The sequence below is a fragment of the Stigmatopora argus genome, chromosome 3 (assembly GCF_051989625.1).
Source record: "Stigmatopora argus isolate UIUO_Sarg chromosome 3, RoL_Sarg_1.0, whole genome shotgun sequence".
In the NCBI taxonomy this organism is placed as follows: Eukaryota; Metazoa; Chordata; class Actinopteri; order Syngnathiformes; family Syngnathidae; genus Stigmatopora; species Stigmatopora argus.
Genome location: NC_135389.1, coordinates 13,196,664 through 13,221,157, shown reverse-complemented (window position 1 = coordinate 13,221,157; position 24,494 = coordinate 13,196,664). Strand labels below are relative to the sequence as shown.

At 41.8% G+C, this 24,494-nt stretch overlaps 2 protein-coding genes and 1 long non-coding RNA gene across 16 annotated transcripts in view; 2 read left to right on the top strand and 1 right to left on the bottom strand.

Moving 5' to 3' along the window:
• The first annotated feature begins 1,021 nt into the window (after positions 1-1,021).
• Positions 1,022-14,942, top strand: duox (dual oxidase). The gene is made up of 32 exons (XM_077595281.1): positions 1,022-1,169; positions 1,703-1,867; positions 2,283-2,470; positions 2,687-2,888; positions 3,483-3,649; positions 3,852-3,915; positions 4,546-4,639; positions 4,717-4,807; positions 5,258-5,360; positions 5,448-5,620; positions 5,691-5,866; positions 6,182-6,300; positions 6,607-6,744; positions 6,889-7,002; positions 7,080-7,282; positions 7,361-7,534; positions 8,230-8,455; positions 8,534-8,627; positions 8,700-8,875; positions 8,950-9,019; positions 9,449-9,487; positions 9,579-9,757; positions 9,834-10,064; positions 10,140-10,239; positions 11,051-11,100; positions 11,185-11,312; positions 11,388-11,541; positions 11,668-11,900; positions 12,772-12,930; positions 13,007-13,162; positions 13,260-13,388; positions 13,797-14,942. Exons 2-32 carry the CDS (start codon positions 1,714-1,716, stop codon positions 13,917-13,919), a joined length of 4,407 nt encoding a protein of 1,468 aa, XP_077451407.1. The 5' UTR covers positions 1,022-1,169; positions 1,703-1,713; the 3' UTR covers positions 13,920-14,942.
• LOC144070834 (uncharacterized) lies at positions 14,188-24,085 on the bottom strand. The gene is made up of 2 exons (XR_013299466.1): positions 23,549-24,085; positions 14,188-21,272 (listed from the first exon to the last, which is right to left on the bottom strand). It is a non-coding gene; the product is annotated as an uncharacterized LOC144070834 (long non-coding RNA).
• The window catches only part of tjp1b (tight junction protein 1b), a 58,138-nt gene continuing 49,830 nt past the window's right edge, over positions 16,187-24,494 (top strand). For 6 of the 14 annotated variants that reach the window (XM_077595268.1, XM_077595266.1, XM_077595267.1 and 3 more), the window contains exons 1-2: positions 16,187-16,724; positions 17,927-18,026. In XM_077595268.1, the coding sequence (XP_077451394.1) occupies positions 16,277-16,724; positions 17,927-18,026 (548 nt within the window). In that variant the 5' untranslated portion in view covers positions 16,187-16,276. Of the gene's footprint in view, positions 16,725-17,926; positions 18,027-19,002; positions 19,204-23,619; positions 24,225-24,494 lie in introns of those variants that run through there. The other 8 variants (XM_077595276.1, XM_077595279.1, XM_077595275.1 and 5 more) reach the window with 4 other exon arrangements.

The following is a 24,494-nucleotide window of genomic DNA, read 5'->3' as shown; positions in this document are numbered from 1 at the left end:
GATGCATACACCTGTTTTATACACCAGGAAATTGATGTTTTGACTGGAAAATGAGAAGAAGGGTGTGAAACTCAGTAAATAGCCGGGCCCATTTTGGGAATTCCAGGTCACATGGTTTTCATGTTCACTGCATCTCAACATGCAGCACTCACAATTGTTCAAACTGCACATGAGGTAAGCATGACTCTTTTGTCTATGATTACGGCGCTATTATATAGTTTGATGACGTACTTTGATTTACAGCTTGAGATCAGATCCTTATTTAGGTGTAATACTACAGACCATTTTTGTCAGATGGTAAAAAGTGAGATTTTGTTCATGTAAGAAATATGTTTATTTATTTAAAATGTTTTTTTATTACTATTTTTGTTAATAACAAAAAATGCAATTTCGAAAAATGTTATTCTTTATTAATACTATTTTGATGTGCAACTTTAGAGTGTTATAACATGTTTTTTTTATTCATTTCTCACTTTTTTCACACACCTAAAATGAAAAAAAAAAAATAATTCATATATCTGATCATCTTCAACAGTTTTTGATTACATTTTGACACAGCAGAGAAAATTATTTCCAAGACAGTGAGGAGGATAAAAATTAGACATTTTTTATGATATCCTAGTTGAGTTTTTTCCTTTAAAAAAAACCCAGGAATTAAATTATGTAGAAAAACAAAGTTTTCAAAAATATTGAATTAAAAAACAACAACCCCGAAAATAAATTAATTTAAAATTACAGTGAATACAATACGCTTACGTACTTACCTCTCATAAAACAGAACAAAAAATATAGCATATTCTACTGTGTCAAGAGGTCAATCCTTCCAGTAGGTATAGAGATGCGTAAATGTGAGGTTGTCTTGACTTTACCTGAACTTTTTACCTGAAGTCCTCCACGGTTCTTGGTTGCAGACTCAGCTCAGCAGTCTCTCCGCATCAATGGAATTGCGTAAAGGCCTTTGGAGTGTTTGCTCACTCTTTGCTTGGCTCTTCATTGTCGGTGAGTGGACGGAAACAAAAACGGCTTCTAATCCCGACAACGAGGTCACTGATAAAACGCCTGTTGCTGGTTTATCTTTTGAGCAGATTCACGCTGTGAAATAACGTGGGAAACTCCTCGCTTTGACGGCTGGTACAACAGCTTAGGTTGTCCTAAACGCGGAGCAGCGGGTGAGTCAAAAAAGAAACAATAAAAATGAAAATTATTGTACCGATAAGGAAGCAGTTTGACTTCCAAGCATAACGTGGACAACTTTTCCTGTTGCTGATTTATTGCGGTAGGAGTGGCTCTTAATGCTAAAGTTTGCAAAATACTATTGCCTGTCAGGGTTTATGATGAAAATAATGTCATAATGAGGCAATCGCATTTTGTTTGGACAGGTCAAATTTCATTCTAAAACTTGAATTATGCCCTCCATGATTAGTTGAGGATGCAAACATTAGAAGGAATGGAAAGAGAATGTTTATTAGGTTTTTTTCCACATTTTTATTAGCAAAAATCCCTTCTTAATTGAATGAAATGTCTTAAAAAGTCAATAATCAAAACCAATAAAAATAAAAACAATAAAAAAAAACTAACCGAACCAACCCGAGTCTGACACCCTTGCCCTAAACAATTAATCAGCTTAGCTTAGAAAAAGGGAAGGTGTGAGGAAAAATAAAGAAATGAACCTTTTTTTATTGACATTTATGTTTCCCTGCAGGCTCCAACCTGATGCGTCTCGTGCCCGCGAATTTCCGGGATGGCGTGTACCAAGTTGAGCGTGAGCCCGAGCTGCCCAATCCGAGAAGCCTGAGCCGGATCCTCAGCACTGGTTCTTCCGGTTTGCCTTCCATACAAAACCACACCGTGTTGTCTTTGTTTTTTGGTAAATATATAGCATGTAAAATATATTTTTAGATTTTACAAAATGATCGGATCTCTCACTTTTCTCCCACGTCTAAAAAGAAAAGTCGCTTAATGTGCACCGTCTGCAATTCCAATGGCCAAATAATTGTCATATATAATCATTTTGACATATGAAACATTAGAAAATAATGATAAAGAATTTAGGATTGTTTTATGGGCCAATTTCATCATTTTCTGAGGACCATTAAAGTGTACAGGGGGCCACAGTTTGAGCAGTCCTGATTTACAGTAAGTGGCACCAAATAAAGAGCAAATACTTTTTAGCCCAAACTGGAGGAAATACTCTCCAAAATTGATGATTTTCTTAACAGGTTATTTATTATAGAGCTTGATCATTTATTTATGTTGAAATGGATGAATGGTTTGCGTTTCAGGTTACCATGTGGTGTTTGAAATCACGAATTCAAGGACTCCTGGGTGTCCACCAGAATTTATGAACATCCATGTCCCTAAAGGGGACCCTGTTTTTGACCCGGATGGGACTGGTAGCGTTCTGCTGCCCTATATGAGAGTCTTATGGGACAAAAGCACAGGCCAGAGTCCCGGCAACCCTCGCACACAGGTGAAAGTGGAATTATTAATTGATATTTGGACCATACATTTATAAAAATAAAAAATAAAATAAAAAAAAATATATATATGTGTATGTATATATATATATATATATATATATATATATATATATATATATATATATATATATATATATATATATATAATGATATCCTACATATAACTGCATTTTAAGTATGGGGATGCTATTTTTGTGCACTTCAAGGTCAACACAGTCACAGCTTGGATTGATGGCAGTTCTATCTATGGCCCGTCCACTTCCTGGTCAGACTCCCTAAGAGGTTTTTCTAATGGCCTCCTAGCCTCTGGCTTGGAGGGGAACATGCCAAGACAAGCAAATGGACATACTCTCATGTGGAGTGCTGCTGACCCCACAACGGGTGATAACGGACCGTGGGGACTCTATGGTAAGATGGATTTGATGACTTGAACTCTATAGAGTGCACTCATTGGCTGAGGATATTGGTCCAATACATCCAATCATGTTCAATGTTTTGCTTTTGTTCATATTTACAACTATTGCAATTATTTGTTACAGATATTGGTAATGCAAACATTTAAAATTGATGGTATAATGCAAGAGTGTCAGACTCGGATTGGCTCGCGGGCCGCTTTAATGTCAACTTGATTTCACGTGGGCCGGACCATTTTAGCTATATTATTTAGATTTTTTTAAAATGGATTAAAAGTCCTGAATATTCAGTTTTTTATAGATCTAAAACAATGTTGATTTTAGCTTTTTTTAAAATATATTTTTAGATTTTACAAAATGATTTTTGAACTAAAAACACAGAAAAAATTGATTAAAAATTTACAATTATTGATTTAAAAGGGGGGAAATCAGGACATTTAATATACATCTACACTCTTCATTTTAATTTGATCCTAAAACAGAAAGTCGGAACTCATGGTTTACTTTCCCGGGCCACACAAAATAATGCGGCGGGCCAGATTTGGCCCCCGGGACGCCACTTTGACACATCTCTCATCTTTGTGTCTAGAGTTGGGAAATGCTTGGGCCAACGAGAATGTTTTCACGGCAGCGGAAGGAATCATTTGGTTCCGTTACCACAACTATTTAGCCTTCAAAATGCATCATGAGCACCCGCAATGGTCGGACGAAGAGCTGTTTCAAAATGCCAAGAAGACAGTTGTGGCTATTTTCCAGGTTTTCATTCAATACTATTTCCTCTCTTCAAAAAAAAGGATTTGACCCACTTATGTCATTTTCATTATCCTTTCATACAAAAATCTACTGGTCACATTTGATGTAAGTGATCTGGAGAAAAAAAACAGTGTGGCTCATAAACAACCATCGTAAATAAACTTCTTTCTGGACAATAACAATAGTGTCTCATCCTCCAAAACAGAACATTGCTCTTTATGAATGGCTGCCAGCATTCCTGGGGGGCAGAACTCTTCCTCCTTATTCAGGTAAGAATACACGTAAATGATCTCGAGTCTGGGCCAGGTGAAACCAAAAAAAAGTGTTTCTCAGTTGAATGAGCGCCTAAAGTTAAAGTTATATATTGTCAAAATATTGCCCTTTGTTTTAGTATAAGTGACATCTTGTGTTTTGTAGGAAGCGTAGTTATCATTTGCTGCAATGGAGTGTGTGCTTCTGCGCTGCAACCAAGAACGCTTTGTTTGCTTAAATAAAGGAAAATTAGTATATAATTTAATGCATAGGTAGGGAACCTATGGCTCTGGAGCCACATATGGCTCTTTTGTTGGGTGCAAAAGGCTGTGTAACAATGTTATGTCAAAATATAAAAAAAAAATCATATATTGTTACTTTTAAATTCATAGTACGGCTCACAAGGAATAACATTTGAAAATAGGGATTGTTTATGGCTCTCTCTGTCAAAAAAGGTTCCTGAGCCCTAATTTCATGCCTTTGCCTGCAATGAAGCATGCTTTGCTTAGCAAATTATTAAAGATGTTTAAAGTACCTGCACAGATGCTTTACAATAATAATAATATTATATGTGGAATATGTCTATGTGCTAAGAGCCTGCTTATGAGATAAAATGTATCATGTCAAATTTGGAATCCTGTGTGCAGGTTATCGCAAGTTTGTCGACCCGGCTGTCTCCCCCGAGTTCCAGGCCGCCATGGGATTAGTTATCACTATGGCCCCTCCTGGTGTTTACATGAGGTACTCATTTTGAAATTGCAAATGTCTTTTTTTAATATGAGTCGCAAATGAGTGATGACACAAATCCTTTCCTCCAGAAACCGGAGTTGCCATTTCCGAGAGACCGTGAACGCCGACGGCAGCTGGTCTCCAGCCTTGAGACTTTGCAACAGCTTTTGGAAACGTCAGGTACCATTGACTCTCTCATCTTCTAAACATAACTCATCTCTTCTCATTTTCTGGACCCCTTTATCCTCACTAGGGTCACGGGGGGTGCTGGAGCCTATCCCAGCTGACTCCGGGCCTGAATCAGTGGCCAGCCAATCGCAGGGCACAAGGAGAAAAACAACCATTCACGTTCACACCCATACCTAGGGGAAATTTAGAGTGTCCAATCAGCCTACCATGCATGTCTTTGGAATTTGGCAGGAAACCGGAGTACCCGGAGAAAACCCACGCAGGCCCGGGGGGAACATACAAACTCCACACAGGTTTACCAGCCTGGATTTGAACCCAGGTCCCCCCACTGTGAGGCCGATGCCTCTCCACGCTCCACCGGGCCGCCTTTCTAAACATAACATGATGTGAAATTGAAAATGTATGTGTAAATAAATGTATGCCATCCTTTGTTGTGATCAGGAGATAAATGTGAACACAAGCAGCGATGTGGATGAGCTCCTCCTGGGCATGGCCTCTCAGATTGCAGAGGAAGTGGACCACATTGTTGTGGAGGATTTAAGAGGTGATAAATAAGGGCGTGAAATGATGGCAAGAAAATATTGACTTTTTTTTTTTTTTAGTATTCTGAATCTCATCTAATCTTTGACAGACTTCATGTACGGACCGCTTAAGTTCACTCGCACTGATTTGGTGGCGCTGACTGTCCAAAGGGGGAGAGACTTTGGGCTGGGTAGCTATGCCAAAGTCAGGCAGGCTCTGAATCTGCCTCCTGTAAATAGGTTTCAAGACATTAATCCTCAGTTGAACAAAGCCAACACAAAGGTAAAATGCAGAATTTTTCTTTTCTAAGAAAAAAAAAATCATGTGAATAACTCAGTATATTGTTTAACAGTTGCTCCAAGATGTTGCGCAAATTTATCACGGCGACATCTCCAAATTAGAACTCTTCCCTGGAGGTCTGCTAGAGTCAGTGGGTGGTCCAGGTCCAGTTTTCTCTGCTATAATCCTGGACCAGTTTGAACGCATAAGAAATGGTGATCGCTTTTGGTTTGAGAACAAACACAACGGGTGAGCTCCTCCCATTGTCAAATGTTGGACGCACATCGTAGTGCTGGTTTTCTTTGTATATATCATTTATTATTTTATTTGATTTATTCTGATTTTAAAAGGGAAAGTCACAGAAAATATATTTTTTAAGACTTTGTAATTTTGCCACATTTTAAAAAATAAAAAAACAGTATTGTGTTTTGCTTGTTTTTTAATTAAAACAAAAAAAAAAATTTATTTTAAAATGTATGTATTTGTTTGCCTTGTGTTTGACACGTGTCATTAGCACTTCTGTGGGCCATCATCATGAATACTCATTGTAAATTCTCTTCTCAGGTTGTTCACAGATGACGACATCCAAAAAATCCGTAACGTGAGTTTTCGCGACGTCCTGATTGCGGTCATGAACGCTGACGAGTCTGATGTCCAAAGAAATGTGTTCTTCTGGAAGCCTGGTAGGCTGATTTTGAATTATGGACTAAGGTCTAGGTCTAGAATCTAGGCAAGGAAGATGATCTTTAAAACCTCCAGACTACTGAGGGACTGTGCGGTAACCTCAGTCTCAGTCTGCAGAAGGTCCCCACCTTGTGGACTTCCTGTGTGTGGCTCCAGTTTTTTACCTTGGTCTACAATGTCTTCTGTGTCTTGTGTCTGTCTTGCTACTGCAACCAAGAAATTTCCCGAATACGGGATGAAATAAAGTTCTAATCTAACGTAAATTGGAGGGGACTGAATATACGAGAATGATCTTTTGCCCTCAGGTGATCCTTGTCCTCAACCCACTCAGCTGAAAGCGTCCATGCTCCATCCTTGCACTAATGCCACCACACTCAATTACTTTGATGGGAGCAAAGTTGGATTTGGGATGTGTATTATCTCACTCTTTCTCTTCCCTGTTGGTGAGTCTCATGCAATCACCTCTGTCTATTTGGCAACTGCTTTCATATTAATGGCACCTTCATGTTGTTCAAAGTATTTACTAAGTATTATGTAAACCTCTGATAAAGGTATTGCCTTTCCCTTTAATCCCAATCCCGTCGCAGTGAGTTATCTCGTGGCTTCTACGGTGGCATATCATCGCAAGTACTACTACAGAAAGTTCACAAAAAGAAGGAATCCCAATGGAAGAACTGACGCGACAATTTCAGGATTCGCTGGTCAGATATTTACTGAGATTCTTGTGTGTTTTGTGAAAAATCATTGTCTCATACATCACCTTTTTCTCCCTCCTAAGCCAATGAGTGGCAGAACTATAAAAAGCCTCTGCATCCGGTCCGCATAGAGGTCACGGAGGAGAGGAACTTGCAGATTAGTGACAGATCTGGAACCCCTCTTCGGTGTCTAAATTTGAACAGACAACGGGGCCTTGATGTTCACATCTCCAATGACTTCCAGCAGAAAGCTCTCCTTCTTAGAGTGCCCAAAGAATCTGACCTGGTTGGAATAAGCAGAAGCGATAAAGACTTCTTTATCTCTCCAACACCCTCTCATCCCTGCTTTCCTTTTGTGCTCCAGGTCCTATTTTTTGATGACGAGGCTAAACGTACCGCATTCCTCGAGTGCCTGATTGACAACAGAGGTGGGATTAGCGTCCAGGAGGTCCGCGAGAAGGAGTTACTGAAGGAGGCGTTAACAGGAGAGCAGAGGGCGCAAATTGTGGAAACATTCATCCGACACGCTTTCGCCAAGGTTTAGTTGATAGATACTTTTTTTTTAAAATCATAAATCACTCAAAATTAAGTGTTGAATCCTGCATAGATTTACAAGAAAAAGAATCCCGTTGAAAGTGGTCAGTCCAATTTCTTTTGGGGGGAAAATTATCATTGTAAGGTCTCCTGGTCAAAATGGATTGGACATCTATGACTGTCAATTGCAGTATGACATGAACAATGACATTTACTGCAGTTAGAGACTTTTCTCTGCAAAATTTTAATGTGCCGCATTTAGAGGGAGTGAGGGGAGTTGCCTTGGTTAGCTGCGAATAGAATCGGCATATTCAAATCTCTGACTTTCGTTTATAAGGTCAGACAAATCATTAAATAAAACAAACTCATCTCTTTGAACGGACACAGATGATAGACTTGAAAAACAGCCCAGCACGTAAAAAAGTAGCAAGAAACATATCTCTGGACATTTCAAGGTTGAAGGTAGTGTCGACACAGAACATACATTGTAGTAGTAATAGCAATAAAACAGTGAATAACAAGCTAAATTGGCGTCCAGCTTTAATATATTACAAATCTCTTGATCTCTTTGTTTAAGGGAAAAAAATACTGTATATAAGTTGCAGGTAAGTATAAATCGCAGGCTCAAGCAAACTGTGAAAAAAAGTTTGACTCGTTGCACACATGCATACTTTAAATATGACTGTTTGTGTTGCTTAGGTATTGGAAATAGAGCGGTGTGATGCTGGGGACATAACTAGCATTTCCAGTAAGAAAGCCAAAGAAGTTTTGCAGTGCGAGTTGACAGCTGCAGAGTTCGCTGACGCCCTGGGCCTCAAACCCGATTCCCTCTTTGTAAACTCCATGTTCACGCTAGCCGATAAAGACGGGAATGGCTACCTGTCCTTCCAGGAGTTTCTTGACGTGATTGTCATTTTTATGCAGGGTAAACATATTTGACATCGGTTTGCGCAATTAATGTTGCACGATGAGATTCCAGTGTGTGTTGTATACGTTTGCGTAGGAACTCCCGAGGAAAAGTCCAAATTGATGTTCGCCATGTATGACGTCGGCGGAATGGGTTATTTGTCAAAAGAAGAATTTGCCAGGATGCTCAGGTTCGAGTCATCCTTTTCATTCATCAATTTACATTTGATACGGAATTATTATCTTTTTTCAATCGCTTCAAGGTCATTTATCGAAATCTCCAATGGCGCTTTGTCAAAGAAGCAGACCGAAGATGCCATCAGAGCCACCATGCAGGCCGCCGGCTTTAACGACAAAGAGAATATTTCGTGGGAAGACTTCCATTTTCTTCTGCGGGATCATGAAAGGGTGCTGCAGTTTGCCCAGCTCAATGTCAAAGGTTAAAAAGGTTTTGTTTGCCATTCGCCTCAATTCTAAACTACTGTTTGATTACTCGGATTGTTTTCCACACAGGGTGGGAGAATCAGAGTAAGAAAGTGTTTAATCGAGACCAGAGAGTTTCCTTTATCTGCCCTATGAACAGGTAAAAATGTCTCAGGATTGTAGGGAGAACGGGGTTGGTTGTCACAATTTGTACTCTTTTTTTAATTTTAATTTTTTATATCTCCGCAGCAACACATCTTAGAATAGTCTATATACCTACATACCTAGCTAGCTATCTATAAACATGATGACAATATTCTGAATGGAATTCAAATGTTTAAAATCAATTATCATAATAAACGAGGAAGATGAAGACGTAGCATTAAACCACTAAGCATTAATTACAGTTTTACAAATGGTGTTTCAACAGTACAAAACCCTACTTATAGAAACATAAATTTACAGCACTCAAAAACTTGTTTAGAAGTATCCAACCAAAAAATGGAGTGCAGAACTGAACATTGACATCTTGTCCTATAGCTCGCTATCTTTCCATTTCCTCACATCAGTTTTTTTTGTGGTTTTACAGCAATGACAAAGCAGGACTGGATATGCGGCGACGGAAAAAGTGTGCACATTTCCACGTTGATGACTAGTAGCTCATAATCATTTTTGAAATGGTTATAACCAAGTTTTTTAATCTCTCCGTTTTATTCCAGGTTTGACTTAAACACTCGCAATGTTTACGTTAAGCCCAGACGTGACCCCTACGTAAGAAACCCCTTCCGGCAGAAGATCCAACAGTTCAAACGATTCATCGAGAACTACCGCCGGCATATGGTTTGGGTCATCGTGGTTTACGGCTTAACGGCTGGGGTGGCGTTCGAGAGATGTTACTGTGAGGAGAAAACCGTCTCGGTTGTCCTTTAACAGGACAAGCTAAGCCTATAATTCATTTCCAACGCGCTCTTCAGACTATAGTTTGCAGGCCATGTCGACGGGCATGCCCGAGACCTCGGCAGTGGGCGTGGTGGTATCCCGCGGCTCGGCTGCTGCCATTTCCTTCCTGTTTCCCTACATGCTCCTCACTGTGTGCCGCAACCTCATCACCATGTGCAGAGAGACTTTCCTCAACCGATACATCCCTTTTGATGCCGCCATTGACCTTCATCGCCACATAGCTGCGATGGCTCTCATCCTTGCAGGTTGCCAGACACCTCTAACTTTGTGACTAACGTATACTATACGTAGGTTGCGCTTAATGTAAGTATCTTTTGTAGTTGTTCACAGCTTGGGCCATGTGGTCAACATCTACATCTTCTCCATAAGTGACCTCAACATCTTGGCTTGTTTGTTCCCCACGTTTTTAAGTAACAATGGGTAATGTCCTGTTCTTTTTTTCTCCTAATGTTGCCAATGATGCTGTGTGTATTTTTAAATGACACAATGAATCTCCAAAGTTGTGAAAATTCAACACTAGCAGTGATTGGTAATGTTCAGTGCTATTGACCTCAATAGACGTCCAATCCACTTGGACTGAGTCGAATGAGCTAGCGAGGGCACCCGCAAACACACAGTGTCAGTTGCCACACCGTCCAAGCAAGGTGACAATAGTCCTTTTGATTTCATGGCTGGAGCTGTCTCCCTGGAAAATGAGAATGTGACACATTTAAAGGGAGTGAGAGAAGTCACCTTGCTTGGCTGCGAATGGAATCAGCATGTTGAAATCGCAAAATTAACTTTACAGACTTAAAAAAATGGCTTCCTTTTTTCCCGCATTGAAAATGTTTACATTACAAGTATTTCTTTTTTTATATTCACAATTAATAGCAATAAAATTATCAGAGCAGACCTTAGTGGACCCCCAGGCCAACAATGGTGCAAACCCACATTGGTCCCCAGGCCATACTTTGAGCACCTCTGACTCATGATGACTCCTGCTTGTTTACAAAACATTGGCTGGGCCACAACACAAATGAGAACACGATGACTAAGATTTATATCAAATAAACATCCATTAACAACAATAGATGCCCAATCTATTTGAACCACAGATTAATTGGACGGATGGATTAATAGCAGCCAAAAATTTCATATACTAGCTCATCTTAAAAAGCCATACTGTATATAATCCGTGGGATATTTTTTAATTTATCACTGATCTGTTTTTTTACTCATTGTGTCTTTTTAGGTCTGAACTTCCTTTCAAATGGTCATGGTGGTTCTTTCAAACCGTTCCAGGTACTCAATGCTTCTGAACTGAAACGTAATAGAGCGCCACCTTCTCACCGTCTTCCACACTTTATTTGTCCGTGTTCATCTCAGGTCTCACCGGCGTGCTGCTTCTCCTCACTTTGTCGTTCATTTACGTTTTCGCCTCCCGCTATTTTCGCCGCATCAGTTTCCGAGGGTTCTGGATCAGTCATTACCTTTATGTCGTCGTGTATATTTTGGTAAGCCATCTACCCCGCTTGCCAAATCCCAATTGCTCGCTCGTAGGATTTTCTTACATGTCGTGGTTCCTTCAGACCATCCTCCATGGCAGTTTCGGTCTCCTTCAAGAACCGCGTTTCTACATCTTCCTCATCCCGCCTGCGTTGCTCTTCCTGTTGGACAAACTAATCAGTCTGAGCCGGAAGAAAGTGGAGATTCCTGTGATCAAAGCAGAACTGCTGCCTTCAGGTGACTTTCAGTTCGTTCTTACAAATGATCAGCTTCCTCGCCTGGAAGATATTGGTCGTGCCTCGGGTAACAACTCCACCAGCAATAATGATTGTCTTCACTAAGCTCGGCTGTGCTCCCCCGCAGGCGTCACTCATCTGGAGTTCAAGCGACCACATGGCTTTGTGTATCGTTCGGGCCAGTGGGTCCGCATCGCGTGCCTGATGTTGGGCACGGATGAGTACCACCCATTCACGCTCACATCAGCCCCTCACGAGGAGACACTCAGCCTGCACATAAGGGCCGTGGGACCCTGGACCAGCCAGCTCAGAGAACTGTACAGTGGAGAAACTCGGACTGAGATCTGCGCTTATCCAAAGGCAAGACTTACTTTGGGTCACTCAAATCTGCATTCCTTTGTTCTACATTGACCGCGTTAGACAACCACTTCATTTTGAGCATTCCAAATGGATTGAACGTCAATTACCGTGAATGGCAAAGTTAATTGCTCTTTTATTTTCAAGTGCTAGACTTGATATGATTATCTACATCAAGGGCTTTTGTCCAATTCTTTTCACAAAGGTGGGAACATACGCTTGACCTAAAAATACTGTTAAGATAAAAACTAACTAAAGATTATTCTTGAGACGCTCCCCTTACATCCAAATTATGCCCCGCTGTTCAGTTTTTATTGACCCGCAGCAAATTTGGAAAATATCATTGAATATGATCTGCACAAGAAGCTTGAATTTAGCCCGCAGTCTTGTATTTCTCATCTTGAAAACGAGATCCAGCGAGAATTAGACCGTCAATGGTAGCCAACGAGTTTGTGCTTAAAATGACAAAAGCATAACTTTAAAAACCTGCATTTAAGGTCCAAAATGTATTTCCCAGGAAATTAAGTATCTGCTTTAAGGCATGTACATATATTATTATTACTTTAGGCCGCACTTAAAGGAAATGGTTTATAGAAAGCAAATGTAAAAATTAACATCACTCACTTATGATAATGACTGACAGAATCACAAATGTGTTTCAACCCTTTCGACAGTGGACAATTGTTATCATTATCTTAATGGCAAGAGGGAGGCTGGAAATAAATAAAATTAAACTGGTATATTTAGAATCTAAAGGGTGCGCAGTAAAATCTCCAATTTAGGAATGACCCACATTGGTTGAAGAGATAGAAAAAATGTAATAAAAAATAGAATTATAATAATGAGTTCTGGTATTCTGATCCTTTGACATCAGCTGTATTTGGACGGCCCGTTCGGCGAGGGACACCAGGAATGGACTGACTTTGAAGTGTCCGTTTTGGTGGGAGGGGGCATCGGCGTCACACCGTTTGCCTCCATCCTTAAAGATCTGGTGTTCAAATCCTCCATCAAGTCAAAGATTCAGTGTCAGAAGGTACACTAGCCGTTCATCAGTCAATACCCAGAGGTATGGGACTGGGGTCACGTGATTATTAAGGCATCTTTGTTAGGTCTACTTTATCTGGGTGACGCGGACGCAGCATCAGTTTGAGTGGGTGTCAGACATCATCAGAGAGGTGGAGGAGATGGACACATTGGACCTGCTGTCAGTTCACACTTACATCACGCAGGTGGCCCAGAAGTTTGATCTTCGCACCACCATGCTGGTGAGTGAAGAAACCACCTTTTATTTATCATGAAGAAAAAAAAGAAAAAACTAGAAAGGCAATTCTGGTTGGGTATTATTTCTTAATGTGCCAACAGTACGTGTGCGAGCGTCACTTCCAGAAGGTTTGGAACCGCAGCCTGTTCACTGGCCTGAAATCAGTCACCCATTTTGGCAGGCCACCCTTCGTGTCCTTTTTCAGCTCACTACAGGAAGTTCATCCAGAGGTCAGTCCCTTTTTTAGGGGCAAAAAAATGCACCCCCTTGCATGCATACATTCAATACATAAGATAAAATGTATGTATGTATATGTATATATATATATATATATATATATATATATATATATATATATATATATATATATATATATATATATATGTATATATATATATATATATATATATATATTTCTGCAACACGCTTATTATTATTATTTTTAATATATGTACATATTTATTAATTACTTTATTTATTTATTAACTTATTTATTACCTAATTATTTATGTCTAATATGTATTTTCCTGTGTCTGTATTCTCACCCTCTTGCTACTGCGACAATGAAATTTCCCGAATATGGGATGAATAAAATGATCTAATCTAATCTAATCTAATATGCACTTTATTTCCTGCAGGTGACCAGAATTGGTGTGTTCAGTTGTGGGCCACCAGGACTGACCAAGAATGTGGAGAAAGCCTGTCAGCACATGAACAAAAGAGACCAGGCTCTGTTTATGCATCACTATGAGAACTTTTAAATTGAGAAATTATGTTCATGTATTTGTGCTATGTTTTTTTTTTCCAAATACCTTTGGAACTGTTAAAACCACAACTGCCTTTGTATGCTGTCGTTACATTGATAGAGCAATTGATGACCTGCAAATAGAAGACTTAAGATTATATCACTCCAAGATAACCACGACAAGGTAAACAAACTAAAATCTCACACCAAGCTAGCCTCCTCATCATTATCTTTTCATTATCAGTGATGATGCATTTGCGTTCTTCAAGGAAGTAGGCAAGTCCTACAAGGAAGTAATCAGATACTTTTATTAAAAACACTAAACAAATCTAGAACGAATTAAACATTAACTAACATTTCAATAGTACAGGTTGCCAGTTCCAAAAATATGTATTGACTCATTTATCCATTGAGTCATAAAAATATCACCCAGAAGGAAGAGCAGTTATTCTTGGACGGGAAGCTAACCCTGAATAAATAAATAACATTATTTATCATTCCCTTTGATAATTCAAAATTGGCTTTCAGTTTAAGTCAATTTCTTTCACTTTAGGGAACTTCGAGGTAACTTTTATGGACTATTCCAAATTTTTAAAAGTCAAGTATTGTAAAGGGAGGAAACGTAAAAAAAAGGGATAGATAGCCAATGTTGTGGCATTGTATTGTGACCATAAAGGCTAACAGTTCATGTATTAATTCAGATATGATGATGACAATACAACCCAGCAAAGACCCTCAACATGCCATTCATAATTTATCAACCATTCCAGTGAAACCGGAACAAGATCAGAAATTGAAAATTGCTCTCCCTAATGTGCTTTTGATGAGCCTTCTAAAATCTCCAACATATTTAAAATATAATTACATTTAGCTATATTATCTTGTAGACCTCTAAATTGTATGCCTGAAACTGTGAGACAAGTCACCTGTTTTTGGCCAGCCATCTTGTTTTTCTTTGTCCTCCTAACTTCTGGTTTAATTTTCTTTATTAAAATCAATATTGACTGTAATCATTTTAAATAAAAAATCTCAATGGAAATGAACTGAATTATTGGCTATTTATTTATTGGTCCAAAATTTTAAGGATTTATTTTATTGATCTCACTGATTCCATGACACCCTCTGCTGGTAAAGAGTGAGCTGTCTCAATCTAAAAATGCTCCTCAAGGACGTCCTGTTTTATGCAGCATTACCTTTTTTTCTAGAGATTTTCAATTCAATACATTAAGCTGCCCTCCAAGTGTCCTTCTTCCAGTCAGCTGATTTTTACTTCTGATTTAGTCATGATGTGTCATTGTGGCCAAGACATGGTCTCATCACTGGATGTCGCATGGACGATATGACAATTTCTATTATAGTCACTTAAGAATTGTCATAAATCATTTATATAATTATCAATCCGTTTTAATGTATTTTATCAAGCACACTCAATTGATATTTCTTAAAATGAAAGCCATTAGATGTCCCTCTAGCAGGAATCCAGTGTCCAATAAATCACCACACATCATAAACATGTGGTGATGAAATAAAATAAACATTTATCTCTTCAATACTTCATTTAAATACTATAAAATTCACAAAAACACAAACTTCAGACTGTCATTGGATTGGGGCATTAGACAGTTCATTTCTGTTGTTATTTATTCATCTCAACTCATTTTCTGAACCGCTTTATCCTCATTAGGGTTGCAGGGGGTGCTGGAGCCTATCCCAGCCGACTCCAGGCCAGAGGCGGTGGACACCCTGAATTGGTGGCCAGCCAATCGCAGGGCACAATGAGACAAACAACCATTCATGCTCATACTCATAAATTTAGACCGTCCAATTAGCCTGCCATGCATGTCTTTGGAATGTGTGAGGAAACCGGAGTACCCGCAGGAAACCCACGCAGGCCCGGGGAGAACATGCAAACTCCACACAGATGGAGATGACCTGGATTTGAACCCAGGACCCCAGAGCTGTGAGGCCAACGCGCTAACCACTCGGTCATCCGGGCCACCCTGTTATTTATTCATTATGACGTAAAGTTCGTTTATATCGTTGTGCCCTGCAAATATTTACAAATATGGAATCCCGGTTTATTGGTATTGTGATCTAATCCAGCCCACAGCCCACGACGCGACACATTCCCGCCAATAATTTGAACCGAGAGCCAATGGCGTATCATCGAAATGTTTAAGATGTGTACGTCTGCTCCGTGTGTTAACCGTTTGCATGGGTGTCTTTAAGAGTCTGCTAATCTTCTTAGCCCTGGTAAGTACCCAGCTAGAAATCAGCGACCGTCCAGATTGTCTCGCCCTCAATCAGACGACGACAACAACAACAACAACAAAGGGCGCTTCTACGGGCGCGGTGGCTTCTCTGGCATGAAATATGCACCTCCCTTCCTTTGGGAAGTGCGCTGACCAAGCTGTGGAAGAAGTGCTGGAGGGCCTGCTTCACCTGAAGATGTTCGGCAGCCCCAGGAAGAAGTGGTTCGTGAGGAAGAACAAGAAGCAGTGCCAGGTGCAGCAGCCGAGGTCGGCCAGGAGACCGGGCGCCAAACGCAGGACGCGCTGGACCGCCCAGCTCCTCCAACAGCACAGGCAGAAACTCCTAATCGAGCTGGACGTCAACGCCGTGCTCCCCTACCTGGTCTACGATAAGGTCTTCTCGCTCGGGGAGTACAAGGAAATCCTGGGGCAAGAGTCCAACAAGATGCGAGCGGAGATTTTTCTGGACTGCCTGTCTTCTAAAGAACCCGCTGCCTTCTGCTCCTTCTGCTCAGTACTGGAGGAGGTTTGCCCGCACCTGCTGACCTGCTTACTCCTGGACGGAGATGGTAATGAATTTATTGTCTTTACAAGTGTAACTCAAGTGTGTTAATAGTGTGTTTTTCACTCCACTTCAAAGGGAGAGGACTGACAGATTTGGAAAAAAAAAAGATTACACATTAAAGCAGTACTACAATATATACACAACATGTAAGAACAGGTTACGGTCACAAACTGGTACCGATAACGTTTGTTTCTGTTTCATTGACGGTGAAAGACGTTCCATCTAATTTGACTGGGAGGGGCGTCTATCGCCATCAATGGTGACCCGAGTTAAGTAAGTTAAGTCAGCAGTGCAGACTAAGAGCAGGCGAAAAATAGCTTCCTAAACCGGGGGATGGCTGAGGGGATTAGTGAGCCGACAGCCTTTGTAACGGGCCGCTGGCGGCATATGGCCGGCGTCTGCGTCTGCTGTCTGCGGCGCGCAAAAGGGGCTTGATTGGATGGTAATGCTACCTCCAGTCATGTAGCATTTATATTCAGTTAGCGCTTGTTGGATTGTGGACTCATGCCTGTTCATTCTGTCTGTCCCTTTAAATCATTTCATATCTGCTGTATCATGTGTACATTATGGTATTTTTTTTATTGTTTCTTTTTTTACAACTATCCTGTTTACACATGTTTTGATGTATGCTTTTCTAGTCATGAAAAGGGTTAGCTTTTATTTGTCACCCCGGACTCAAAATGAAGTTTTCGTAAAGCCTACCGACAGCCAGAATACGTAATACTCTTAGAAAGTTATCCTCGGTTCATTCATAAAATAACCAAAAGCGTTTTTTCCTTATATGATGATGGCACTGGTGATAACTTAGCACAGGGGTTGCCAAGTCCAGTTCTCGAGAGCCGCTATCCAGTCTCCCTCCACCAACACACCTGAATCAAATCATCTGGATTGCTATCAAGCCTGTGGACAGCTTGCTGATCAGTTGATCGTTTGATTCAGGTGTAATAGAGGAGGGAGATATGGAAAACAGACTGGATAGGGGCTCTCGAGGACTGGACTTGGCCACCCCTAATCTAGCAGGTTTCACATTTCATGTAATGTTTATGGATTATGGGATTTTTTTAAAAATGTGATGAAAATACAGTTTCCTCTTCAATTATACCAAAAAGTTCATAAAATGATGATGCAGGAGTTTTTTTTAAGTTCAAAATGTTATAGCCAGAGCGTACATACATTTAGAGATGGATCCCTTTTTTGCTGAAATAGATGGTGCTCCTGGAGAAGAAGAAAAAGCAGGGGTTCCCATGCTCACAAACAGTTCTGGAAGGGAACCTATGTGCCCACCTCCAGTATACCCTGACCCGAGGTAAGATTGCTTGTCTCGTTCTATCCAGTGTTTTTTAGAAGAAAAACTATTTCATGAAAATTTAGCTTAGAAGCCTAGTCTACAATAGAAATAAAGCCTAGGATACTATTATATATTATATTTCTACTATAGAAATAAAGAATATTTTTTGACATTCATTTACGCTCAGACTCATACCTAGCGGCAATTTAAAGTGTTCAACCAGCCTACCATGCATGTTTTTGAAATGTGGGAGAAAACCGGAGTACCCGGAGAAAACCCACGCAAGCCTGAGGACACCATGCAAACTCATACAGTGAGGACTGACCTGTCATTGAACCCACAACCCCAGGGGACCTCAGAGTGTTGAACCAGGCTAGCATTTTTGCTATGTGGGAAGAAACCGAAATACTTGGAAAAAACCCACGCAGGCCCAGGGACAACACAGGAAAGTCGAAACTGATCAGGGATTGGACGTCTCTTAAATGACCAAAAGTCGCTTGCTCCGTTAAAGGTCAAGTGTTTCAAAGGTCAACTTTTGAAAAGATATCCACTGTCGTGACCACTCTCCCTGAGAGGGTTAACTTAAGTACAAACAAGCTAGTATTGTATTTGAAAATACTATTGAAAGAGGAAATGTTGGCAGTCGATGATCACGTTTCAGTCCAATAGAGGCAAAAAGAAGTCTAGACCATTTCGATTAGGGGGGCTAAAAGCGAATAATCAAATCCCTTGGACACTCGCTCATGGAAAGGGACATTTGAATATGACGGAACATTTCTTTCGGGCTGATTCGCCTTTGTCACATCGAAGTTAACGCGTATACTCTTTGCGTCACAGCTGAGTGACGGCTCAGCTCCGCGTGAGGGCGGACCCCCGGAGAGTACCCTCGGCACAGCTACCACTGAAGAGGGAGGGGCGAGGCCGCGTGGAGGCGTTGTTTTGGCGCGTGGGGGTGCTTGAGCTTAAAGTGACGGGACAGACTAGTTGATATGCTCCCCAGACCGTTAAGGAGGCCTCTTTAATGCGCGACAGCTAAGTCAGCATTGAGACGGCGTGCCCGTCGGCGAGGCCCTGAGCGTGCACACACTCGACAAGATGACAGCAACACACACATCTCGCCACCACCAAAACAGCCCACGCAGCACAGAGTGGTCAGAGAGCCACCACACAGCACGGAGCCCACTCTCAAGGCCATGTAAGTCCTCTTGGAATTATTTACCAACGTATACGCTTCGCCGTGATTTTCTCTGGACGTCTTCCAAACCTCGAAAGGTCGGACTTGTTTGCGACCTAACTTTATTTCGCGCCGAGCGATAACGCGCGGCTGGGTCCAAGTCAGCAGTCCGTCAAGGTCGAGTGGGCGTACATCGAGGCTGAAAAATAGCGTAATCGTTTGTTTATTCAATCCGAGAGGAAGTAGGACACCAAGCGCCTCGAGGTTCGGCGCCGCCGTGCCGGCGCGTGGCAGAGTGAGCCGCGCTCGTCAAGGAACAATGTCTTTTTGGGTGGAACCTTCGCACTGAGGCGTTTGTTTTGTGGAGATTGGCAGTTGTATTGATTAGGAGGTGCTGGATCAGAAGGGTGGGAGTGAACCAAAGGTAGCGGTGGCCCTTTAAAAGAGCATGGCAGGAACAGATGTGAAATTGACCGAATTTGGTTTCAGTGCTGTCAGCTGAAATATTGCTTTAGTAAACTTTTTTTTTTTAATTGGCTGAGTTGCTGAGAACAGTCATCTCATCTGAACAGAAATTAATCTGCTGATTTAAGAGCATTTCAATGAATGATTTAACAAAATGCAATGGATGGGAATGGATCGTAGTTTTGCAGTGGCGTTTGTTCAATTTCATTTATCTTCGAAATGGAACTTTATTTATATTCTCTTTTTAGCATATCATTTAAATGGATAAAAACAAGGTCATTGATTTTGTCAGCCTTATTCTGACCTGTCATTTTTTTGGTCAGCTTCATAGGAAAAAATTCTCTTGTTAGCTGAACATTTTTATATTATCAAGGCATATTCGCAATTATCAATTTTTTGTTTTTGTTTTTATTGTTTGTCTGTTTTTTGTTGTTTGGCAATTCATCAGCGCCTATTCAAGAATTTTTGGTTAATCATTGCTCAGGCCTGGTGATGAGTTTTGTTACTCGTTAGCTTCTTTATATTCATTATTATATGTATATAGTAATACACATTTTAATCACTGTGTCATGTTATTAATCCCATGGTCATACACAAAATCTGATATTGAATTCAAGAGTGGTATGGAGCAGACTTATATTCAGTGGATATATATACATTTTAATTAGGGCTGGGCAATGATTACATATGCATATTAATTGTGATTACTCGAATGAAATTAACTGTAATGAATTGCATATATTTTCTCTCCTGGAAATAGAACAGTGGAAGCTGCTCAGTAGAGATTTGTTCATTCAAAAATTTGGGGACGGTTTAAAATTAAAATTAAAATTGTTTCTGAGATACAGTAGGACCGGTTTTTGGGTCCTTATTCATATGCCATGTGAGTGATATCGTTAGTTCTAGTTTACATTTTAGGCCACTGTAAGAGCAATGGCGGTGCCTTTAGATGGATGGCAACTGAAAAAAAGCGACTACTCGTTATTCTAAAAACACAGTAGAATGCAGTATTTTAACCTGTGAGATTCCAGAAAATGTCTTCTTTGGTAACATTCAAAAATCATACGTGGACTTCATTTTAACCCGACGACCCCCGGCGCATTCATTTCGCAATTCAATGCTCCGATTTAAATTAAAATCCACATTGGGGATAAAGAAACACAGCGCCATCTGGTGAGGTAATGTGCTTTCGATCGCCCTCGTGCAAATTCCCTACTGCATAAATCACTTTCTCCTCTCGAAGGATATTTGTGTGTGATTTGCTGATGCGAGTGGCGCGTTAAGACCCGAGGGGGCGGCGATGATGTCACTCCTTCGTCCGTAAGTGGACAAAATGAGCCCCAGGCAGGACGGGGAGGCGGAGGCCGGCAGAGCTGAACCCGAGCTGCGAGGTTGCGCGTCTACGTGCCGATGACTCACCTCGTAGCACATACAGAGGAGGCACTGCGACAGAACCGAGGTGCGACGGCGTGCACGCGTGTGTGCATTTCATCCCGCTTGCTGCAGTGCTTTCAATGTGAAGAAGGCCTTTCGCTGGCAACTTCCTCTTTTGTTTGCTCGGAAAATAATAAATCACCAGGGTCGCCGGAGTGGAGGTTTTCAGGGCTTCGGGCCAGCTTGGCTTCCTGCGGGAATAAGACGGCGACTTTCACAAACTGGCCTATTTACGACACGAGCGAGAAGAGCGCGTTAGCTCGTTGGTTGCCATCGACGGCGATGGAGATCCAAACCATTTGAACTGGGAGATTTGATAGCGAATGGGCAATGGCAGCCAATGAAGTGCGAGCTAGTCAGTGGTTTCCTATACGCTAAGGGGAAGGTAATGATTGGCCAGGCCGCGTCGTTACTGTGTGGTCGCAGGGAGGGGTGGAAGGAGCTGCTGCAGTAGGCCTCAGACTGCAGCACAACCTCTGACCCCCAATTACACAAACACACACACAAACACACTTCATCATCAGACTGAGAAAAACGTCTGATAAGGTCACTCTGGGAACAACGTTTTTGTTGTTTTAGGGCTAATGGCTTTTTTGAACTCATTTCATTGGCTGCAATATCTAAAAATAAGATAGTTTTTTATTGTGTGTATACGTGTGTGTATATATATATATATATATATATATATATATATATATATATATATATATATATATATATATATATATATATATATATATATATATATATATATATATATATACACAAATTTCAGCAACTGAAATTTAAGCAAAAAAATTCTATAAATCCAAAGTGTCTTGGACACCATAAGATTGCACGGACCCGACTAAGTGAATATTTATTGTGTCAGATGATGGAATTACAACCAAAACTGTGACCCATACCACCGACTTTGTTCCATTCATTGGCGCACGTGTCCGCTAATGAGGATTTGTAGTTGCTCATTAGTCTTGAAAATCATCAGTATGGCGTCCTCATCAGTGGGAGGTGATGGAGCGTTTTTACGGTGTGTGTGCGTTTGGGGGGGGGGTCAATGGTGAAAGAATGACTCTATTAGATTGAAAAGAAGAGCCTGATTATTGAATTTAAGATGAATGATGGTGAGTAGAATTTGTGCTACTACAACTAGGAATTCTATACTTTGTTTAGATTGTTTCAACAACCACAGGGCCATCGACCAACTCTCATGTTTACCACAGCAAAAGTGGACAAAGCTATTGACTGAAAAAGAACCCATTTGTAGTCAATCGATTAAGTCGTCGCGGCAAAAGGCCGCCGTGTTCAGCAGCGGTCATTTAAGATGAATTATTGAACACTTTACACTGGCAGATTTGCAACTTGACATCCAGTCCATTTATTTTCTGAACCGATGATCCTCGCGAGGGGTCCTGAAGCCTACCCCAGCTGACTTGGCGGGGTATTGCCTGAATCGGTGGCCAGTCAATCGGACAGCAATTCACGTTCACACTCATACTTAGGGGCATTTTAGTGTCTTCAACCAGACTACTCTGCATGTTTTGGGGATGTGGGAGGAAAACGGATTACCCAGAGAAACCCACACAAGCCCAGGGAGAAAATGCAAACTCCAGACACAGGATTGACTATGATCGAACCACTGACACCAGTAGATGTCCCATTTAAGTATTTTTTAATGCTCATGTTAACCATATTTTCACTCATTTGCTTGTCATCCAATTAATTTGGACTTTGTTGGTTGGCAGCAATTTGTCTTGCTTCATGGATGGTGTCAGACTTCCAATCCATGTTTTAGGCCTTTTTTGGGGACCCCTTTAACTCATTGGCTGCCTGCCTCTCCAAGTCAAGAGCATTTACACACAGTCAGTCGTAATTGGTTGATTGCCGCCAGGTGCTGCAAAGTGTTTTTTAGCAGAAACCTGATTGGTTAAAATGTCTGTGGCGCCGTGGGAGAGTATTCCGGGTCCTCCGATTTTCTCCCACATCCCCCAAAAATATGCAGGGTAGGCTGGTTGGACACTGAGTCTAACTTGTCCCTAAATAAGAGTGTAAGCGTCCTTGCGCCCTGCGATTGGCTGGCCACCGCTTCAGGGTGTCCCCAACCTGGTGCCCGTAGTTAGCTGGGATAGGCTCCAGCACCCTCCATGACCCTTGTGAGGATAAGCGGTTCAGAAAATGAACGATCAAATCAAGCTGAAACCGCACCATACGACTTTGGCCTCATTTTGGCATGTTTGGACACCCCAGTTTTTAACTCTCTCCTTGCCCTAAACACCCCTGCAAGATGGGGCCCACAAGAGTCCTCGTCCCCCCCCCTTAGATCCACCCCTGGAATGCTCACTCTCATATTGGCCGTCTTCAGCATAAAAGTTATTGGACTCCTGACCCCCCTCCCTTTGCGAAAGCGATGGTGACACCCCTAACTACTACTACTACTACTACTACTACTACTACTACAACCTCTACTTACGAAACGAGCACCCCCCTTCCCTCTGCTTCGTCAGTTGGATGCTGCAGCGTTTTTGTAAAGAGCAGTTCGGCGGCGGGAGGAGGCAACAGCAGGAAGCCCACTATGTCCGGACCGTGTTAGGGGGGGTGTCTGAGAACGCGCGTGCCTACGCACGCACGCACACACGCGCGCGCACGCACGGAGTCAGCCAGTAGAAAAGGAGCAAGCAAGGTAGCTCTTTGGGGATGGAAGGGCGGCGCGTGTCATTGCAGACATGGGTCGCCGCGGCACGACGCCTCGCCTCGAGCTCCTCGGAGCGGCTTTCCGGCGGCCGTCCTTCGGCTCTGCAAATGGCGATGCGCCGCTGAGCCCGGGAGACGCAGCCGAGGCGGCGGATGCCAGGAAGTAGCGAGTGATCCAGCGAGCGATCCAGCGAGAGAGTCAGCGAGAGAGTCAGCGAGAGAGCCAGCGAGAGAGCCAGCGAGAGAGCCAGCGAGAGAGCCAGCGAGAGAGCCAGACCCCCACCCCCGCTCCTCCTTTTTATGATCACCTGCCCTTTTCTTTGCCTGGGATTTTCCGTAGCGGCGGTGGACGCTACCATGGTGAATTACCAGAAATACATTACGGTGATGCAGCTGGCTCTGGGGGTGACCGCCTCCAACAAAGAACATTGTCTTCCGCCCAGGAAGCGAATGTGGTGAGTGGGGAGAATCGACCAGAATGGGGGGACAGCGGAGGGGGGGGGGAGAAAAAACGGTATTGGTAGGCACGTCCGATTTCCAATTGCGGCTTTTTTTTACCCATCTGTAAGCATCTGACTACAAGGCACGCTGGGAGTTGGGGTGCGTGGCCCACCCCCCAAAGTTGAATGGCGAGGACAGTGGTGGCCGACCATTAGGGAGACGGTCAACATGAAGAATAGAAAAAAATCACGTCAGGAAAAAGTCGTCGATCACTTGGGCTCCCT

Bases quoted from the DNA above. Each gene is read 5' to 3' on its own strand.
- duox (XM_077595281.1), top strand. From the start codon at position 1,714: ATGCGTCTCGTGCCCGCGAATTTCCGGGATGGCGTGTACCAAGTTGAG. The intron at 5,867-6,181 runs GTGAGCTCCTCC...TTCTCTTCTCAG, and splicing joins TTTGAGAACAAACACAACGG to GTTGTTCACAGATGACGACA. The intron at 10,240-11,050 runs GTAATGTCCTGT...GTGTCTTTTTAG, and splicing joins ACGTTTTTAAGTAACAATGG to GTCTGAACTTCCTTTCAAAT.